This window comes from Lactuca sativa, chromosome 7 (assembly GCF_002870075.4).
Source record: "Lactuca sativa cultivar Salinas chromosome 7, Lsat_Salinas_v11, whole genome shotgun sequence".
Taxonomy (NCBI): Eukaryota; Viridiplantae; Streptophyta; class Magnoliopsida; order Asterales; family Asteraceae; genus Lactuca; species Lactuca sativa.
Genome location: NC_056629.2, coordinates 42,244,913 through 42,252,276, shown reverse-complemented (window position 1 = coordinate 42,252,276; position 7,364 = coordinate 42,244,913). Strand labels below are relative to the sequence as shown.

Genomic DNA, 7,364 nt, shown 5'->3' with positions numbered 1-7,364 from the left:
TTCATATTTTTCAACCACCAATCCAATATTTGTTCTCGGCCTAAAACCTGGGTTGATGGTTTTTGTTTTGTCATCTTCTAAACCATCAAAATTGTGTTTTGTTTAACCTTGTCATACTGTAAAGACACAATAAAAACAAGCACTTTACAAAGTTTACAATCATTCAGAACCTTTTATATCAATGTCACTGTGATTGCTATATTGATTTTGATAGCTATAATTGGTATATTTGATAGATTCTTACGCTTGTGCAAAATTTTTTGACAACTACTTTGTTCCCATTATTGATATTTTACCCGTGGTTTTCACTAGGTTGTAACCTAGACAATCAAACATATCATTTTTTTTAGATATTTCAATATAATCAATAACACGCAGTCTCTTTATGTTACTTTATCTTACTTTTTTTTTTTTCTTTTTTATTGTGTTGGCTTTTTATAACTTTATATGTATTTTATATGTTCCCCGCGTAAGCGGGTCATAATCTAGTTTAATATATAATGTAGGAGATTTGAAAGGTTATAGAACATTTATTATGAAATTTAATAGAATGATTTCCTTATATATATATATATATATATATATATATATATATATATATATATAATATGGATTTTAAATTAAAAAAAATAAAAATACAAGAAAATAATAAGTAGAAAAAAATAATTCAAAAATCCTTAAAAAATGATATATGTCAAATTCAATATAGAATGATATTTATTTGACAGACTTGATTTTCATTTGTTAGGATACAAGAGAAAATAATTTCTAAGCATGTATTGTCGGAATTCATAAACATAAATCCATAGAAATAGAATACGTTCTTTTCAAAGGGGCTAGTATTCGCAAACGGCAAACTCATAATTTTCAAAGGACTGAATTTGTTGAGCACGCAAAAGGCTAGGGACTATATTTTTAATTTACCCCTTTTCTAGGGAAAAAGGGATTTTAAACGATCCGGTAAAATCATCGTCTCTCAAAGTTAAAATGGAGTCGACCTCCGCCGTAGGTCCGTCCTCGGCAATGAAGGAATCTCCAAATTGGCTGTTAATGCCTGACGAACTGATGGAAAATATACTTGGAAGATTGAGTAGCGTGGAAAAACTAAGGAGCGCAGGGAAATTATGCAGAACTTGGCGGAGAATTTGCAAAGATCCGGCGATGTGGAAGGTCATCGATATTGACATATTGCTGGATGGTTGTGACACGAATCACAAAATCGAGATGCTGACTAAGCAGGTAGTCGATCTCAGCTGTGGGGAACTGATCGATGTCAGTGTCGGCGGCTTTTGCACCGATGATCTCCTCGATCACATTGCGCTACAGTAGGTTTTCCTTTCCCATCGCTATTCAATTTAATTCATACTTATGAAGCACACGCTAACGCTCCATCAATTATGGAAAAATAGACATACAGCTCTTGTTTCTTTTCTAAGCCTAAAAACAGTTTATATATGGAGTAGGAATTTTGGTAATCAACATTTTTTTCGCTTGTGTTATCGTTATGTGTTGTACAGAGTATTAATTTGGATGCATACGTCTAATATTTTATTTGGAACATTGAGATGAAGAAAGCATGGTTACAACTTGGCCTAAATTGGTTGAATTTTGAGAATATGCTATAAATCCTTCAAAAAGAGTTCTTAAGAAATGTTTTGATTAGTTTTTATGGTGACAAAATTGGCTAAAATATATTTTTTTGATGTTATTGTAGTTAAAAAAGCTAAAATAAGTTTCAAAAAACCAAGTTGTAGATGCTTTATTAAATCTTCTTTTTGAAGCTACTAGAAGCTTTCGAGTTTTGCCAAACGTAAGGTGTTTTGAAAAACAATCACAAACAGTTCCCTTACTATCACAACATTTAATTTGTTGTCAAATAGTTTTAAGTTGCTGAAAAATGTGTTTCTTTTGTGTGGGTCCCAGCTCAAGTAAGGTGAAGCGTCTTTACCTCTGGTGTGACCAGATGACGGGTAGTGGGTTGAGTCGGGCAGTGAAAAGGCTGTCTCAATTGGAGGAACTTGAATTCTCTTACATCTATATCAATGCAGAAGACATCGAAGTGATTGGACGAAATTGCCCTCAGCTCAAGTCCTTCAAGATACCTCACATGAGGTACACAGTGACAGGGCCATACCTCCAATGTGATGATCAAGCTGTTGCCATTGCAAATTACATGCGGGAGTTACGCCATTTGCAGATTTATGGTGATGAGATGACAAATGATGGATTGGAGGCCGTTAAGATTTATGGTGATGAGATGACAAATGATGGATTGGAGGCCATTCTTAACGGATGCCCTCACCTTCAATCCCTAGACATCTATATGTTTTGTAGCTTTGAACTTGACAGGAATTTAGTAAAAAAGTGCATGGAACGGATCAAAGATTTTAAACACAACTCAACACAAAATTCTGATGATATGTATGTTGATGAATCTTCTGAAGCAGATGATTAGGATTACTAGATGATTGGGTCTGATCTTTGGTTGGAGATGTTAGCATATCATAATGGTTGGTGGCCATTTTAGAAAATGTAAATCTTGGTTGTGACTAATATCATAATTTGTTTTTCTCAAATGACCTAAAGCACACAAAAGTCTGGGGAGAATTTACATTATTCACAGTTCTCCAAAACAGAAATAAGATAAGGACGTGTCCAAAGTTTTTAGAAGCTTTTAGATTTTAAGAAAAAAAAAACTTTGTTTGATGGTATGAGCTTTTTGTTTTTATGTTAAACCAAAAACCCATAATCCAAAAGCTACTTCAAGTAGCTATTGAAAGTTTTTAGCTTTTGATTCTTATGTACTTTTACACCTTTAAACTCATAATCCGAAAAAAACTACTTTAATGTATTATGAAAACTTAATCGAATCTAAGTGGGGGAGAATTATTCCGGGATTCAGAAGTAGGAGCGGTTTTGAACATGGGATAAGTTTCACGTCGTTGTCGGGAAGGAAGACAACCCTAATGGCTGCCTGGTTTGAGTGTTGTGTGAGTTAGGAATTCGGTAAAACTCCCTCGCATGTATACCGCGTCTTCTCGGTGCTTGATAGCAGACTTGAGAAATCAGGTTGGACACTTGAGGGTCAACTGTCCATAGCTTGTTGCAAGACCGGTGCAGGCTCCAGCACCGGCCACATTGAGGATTACGAGTGGAGGTCAGGGTGGAGCGGAGCCTCCAAGGGCTCAGGGGCGCGCTTTCTAGCTTACAGTAGAGGAGGTCAGGGCAGAGCCGAATACATCTGCGGGTATGTTTCCATTTAATATCCTGTTATCTTGTTGATTATGTGGTATTGTAGATCTGTTCGCCTTTTTCGCATGATTCATGGTATGATTGAGGATCTTAGTAGTTAGGGGTTGTAGTCGGTTAGCATCCAAGAGGATAGGTGATCGGAAGATAGGATATATGATCTCGTTGCTAGGAATAGCAACTGCGATGCGAGAAGTGTTCAGTTGAGATTCAAACTTCCTTGGAGTTCGGGATGTTCGATGTCGGGAGAGTGTTCTGTGGAGATTGCTTAACCCGGAGGGTTTTAGTTCCTGGAGAAGGGGGAACTTTATCAAGTAAGGTCGATCGAGTTATGCCGGTTTGTCAGCGGAAGTTAGTAGTTGGTACACTAAGTGGGGAGAATTGGAAAATTCCCCGGTAAAACAGCAAGTATCCAGGGTTGGTTAGCTGTTTAGATTTATCAGTGTTGTTAGCCAAGAGTGTAGCATGATTGGAGCAAGTGATAGACAAGTGGGGCAGGGAACAGACCATGGTTTCAGGTAAGGTAGTTGGTCAATGTGAGGCCTGAGTTTAGGCCATGGAAAGGATTCCAGGAACGGAACTGGAGTTTGGAACCCCAAGAGGGCTAGAACAAACTACATGGGAGAGATTCCCGGGAAGGATGGTTCAGGGTGACGTATGGTAGTTTTGAGCGGTCCGGATAGACTGAAGGTCGGAAGGCATACCAGTCAGGCCGAAGGCTCGAAGAACGGTCCAGACAGGCTGAAGGCCCAGAAGGGCGGTCCAGACATGCTGAAGGTTCTGAGAGTGGTCCAGATAGGCTGAAGGCCTGGAAAGGCGGTCCAGTCATGCTGAAGACTCTGTATGTGTTAGTGGATATGTATGCGGAAAATGGGTGATTATGTCGCCATGAAATGGTAATTGATATGGTCTGACCCCAAGTATTGATCATGATGATGGAGTTGGCTGGAGGCGGTGCGTGGGCATGGTTAGTTATGTGATCGGATTCAGAGTATATGGGAGTTCGAGAATGGAAGTTGCTCTGCATGGATAGTGTAGAGTGGAGTTTGGCTCAGTGGCACTTATAGGTGCGATAAGGGTTGTTGAGTAGACTTCATGGAAAGGAAAGGTATATGGCTCCGGAAGGAGTATGGGTCCTCTGAAAGGAAGGCAGTAGAGTAAATGGATGATCGAAAGTGCTTCAGTTATTGGTAGTAAGTACTGGGATTGTACCAGATATATGGAAGCACATACGGGTTGGATGCTCGTTGAGGTGGTGGCAATGTTGGATGATGCGCAGGCATGTTTTCAGTCTCCTTAGAAGAGGAGGAGGATAGTGGTTCCAGATTGAAGATTTGGACAGAGGAAGGTGAGACAGCAGGTTAACAGACTCGAGAGTAGTCTGGACCAGTGCTGAGGACTGTATAAGGATTTTACAGTCAGAGGTCAAGGATCTAGAGATCGTGATAGGGAGGTGTGAGTAGGTTGCACTCCGTTGTGTCGAACCAAAGGGTTCGAGGGTGACGCAAGGACAAGATCCTTGGTTCCGAGTATGGTTGTGGTCATGAGCTATGGATGTAGTGGTGTTCCATCCTAAGGATGGTTGGACCATCGTAGGCGTGCCTGGTTTTCCAGCCCGAGGCTGATTGGTCCAGGTACGATGTGTATGAACGTTATAGCTAGGTGTTTAGGAGAGTTGCTCGGAAGCGGTGAAATGTTCCATCATCTCAGCGCTGTAAGGGATTTGATCCAGGGAGGAAACGGGATGAGTTTCCATCGGTGCAAGTTAACAAAAGTGGCGCCAGATGGGCGAGAGATAGCGTGATAATACTGGGTCAAGACCCGATGGTTTAGAATGGTATCCAGTTTTTGCAGGTGGAGAATGAATGCGTAAAGCAGAAGTAAGGTGGTGTCTTCTGGTGGCACTTAGTTGATGAGTGTTGTTATCAGAGAAAGGAAGCCGGTGGCCGACTTGAAGCGGTTATCAGGACCCTGCAAGGGAAGAGATGGATTTTAGGGATTCGATAGCAGTGTTTGAAGGAATCTGGGTCGGTTGAGATCAGTGGATGCATTGCGGGAGCATCGTCCGGAAGTTTGTGTTGCCGCAGGCTTCGAGAACGAAGCCTAATTTAAGTAGGGGAGAATTGTAACATCCCGAATTTCAGAAATATGATTTAAGGTTTAAAGTGTAATTTTGAAGAGGGGACTCGACGAGTAGGTACGCTTACTCGCCGAGTCGGAGTGGGTTTGGGTTGCGAATTAAGTGACCAACTCGCCAAGTCGGAAGCTGGACTCGACGAGTTGGTGCTGGAATGAGAAAACCCTAATCTTAGGGTTTGCACCCTATTTAAAGGACTTTATGTCCTTCTCCCAGCCTCCTATTCCCCCAGAGAGTTCTAGAAAACCCTAATTTCGTGTGAGGCTTCATTGTTGAGGAGATTGGAGCTTGGAAGAGGAACTTGGTGGAAAGAGCTTGAGAAATTAGAAGTTAGCATCAAGGGGTTTGTATAGATCTGGGATCTACATCAGTTTGGGCACATCTCAGAGGTAAGGTGCCATCATCTTAAGCTATTTCCTTTTTGGTTCATCTTTGGTGGTTGTTTTGGGAGTTCCGTAGATTGTTTGAGACCTATTTCGTGTTTGGAGTTTAGATCTGAGGTTGCTACTCCAGATCTAGGCTTGTGATGATCCGTAATGTCATAAAGTTTCTGTTTAAGAGTTGTTGGTGAATCCCCTTAGTCCTTAACCCTAGACATAGTGTGTTTTGGGCCTATATCTCCTTGGTTTCACGTAAAGTTTGCAACTTTATGTGAGGGTTAGACTGTAGGAGAATGGATCTATGGTTTGGAGCCCCTGCATGGCTCGAAAAGCCTCTAAATGGATTGAGAACTGGAGAGACTCGACGAGTCACATGGGTGTACTCGACAAGTTGTATTAAAATGTGCATGGACTCGGCGAGTTGGAAGAGCAACTCGGCGAGTCTATTGAAGATTGCCTTGGACTCGGCGAGTCAGGACGCAGAACCCCAACCTCTTTTGGTTAAAGCCTTGGATTAAGGGAATCGGTTGGCGACTCAGTGAGTTGGGCAGGATGGGACTCAAAGATCGTTGGACTCGGCGAGTTAAGTTGTGCTATGAGAGTTTTTGGGTATGGGAACTCGGCGAGTCGACGGGTTGACTCGACGAGTAGAGTCAACCAGGAAGGTTGACTTTGACTTTCACCAAGAGTTGACCGGTTTAACTTCCAAGGGTACTTTGGTAATATTGGTATTTATGGAATTGGTTCTTTGGTAGTGTTCTATGGTGAAGATCATGTCGGTGGTCGGAGCAGCTTGGTCTTATCTTTTCAGCCGGCAGTTGCGAGGTGAGTTATCCTCACTATATTAAGGGGTCTAAGGCACCAAGGCCGACCCATTTGATATGTTACCTTGTGTTGTGTTAGATGCTGAGTATGACTTAGTGTTGCATGCTAGTGGTTATGCCTGTTAGGTAGGTCTGTAGGACTACCTGTGATGTTATATGATATTTGCATGCTCGATTCTTATGATTTATGTGTTTGTTATATGGGATAGGTTGAGGTTGTACTGCTTCATGCGGTAGCCAACAAACCCTAGGAGCATTCCAGTTACGGGCTAAGGGAGACTCGTATTGTGGGCTCGGGAGCATTCCTGTTACGGGCTAAGGGAGACTCGTACTGTGGGCTCATGGGTATTACAGTCTGTAGGGTTGTGGACCCGTTATGTGCTGTTCTGTTTAGTTTGTTATGATATGTTATTGTTGACATGGTTATGTGGACTATATGTGTATCCGTATTTTAGGGGTAACTCACTAAGCTTTCGGGCTTACAGTTCAGTGTATTGTTTCAGGTGCTTCAGGAGATTGTGGCAAAGCGAAGGCGTGATTGTACCGCTCCTCATGTTTTATGATATGGTTCTGGGGAATACTCTGATGTTTAAACTATTTTGAAAACAAATGTATGAACTTAATGGTTTTTGAATGAATTAAATTTTTTTAATTTGGCTCGAATTTTATGGTCGTTACATAATGGGCCAAAGCCCAACATATGGCCCAATTTCCAAACCTCTATATGGACTTATTTTAAGGCACAACCAATTATTTTTGTCCAAACATTCCAAG

General features: G+C 41.2%; 1 protein-coding gene across 1 annotated transcript; it reads left to right on the top strand.

Annotated features, from left to right (window-relative positions):
* Positions 1-956: 956 nt before the first annotated feature.
* Positions 957-2,611, top strand: LOC111880797 (putative F-box/LRR-repeat protein 23). The gene is made up of 2 exons (XM_023877210.3): positions 957-1,325; positions 1,924-2,611. The coding sequence occupies exons 1-2, from the start codon at positions 988-990 to the stop codon at positions 2,453-2,455; spliced, it is 870 nt and encodes a 289-aa protein (XP_023732978.1). The 5' UTR covers positions 957-987; the 3' UTR covers positions 2,456-2,611.
* The last annotated feature ends 4,753 nt before the right edge of the window (positions 2,612-7,364 follow it).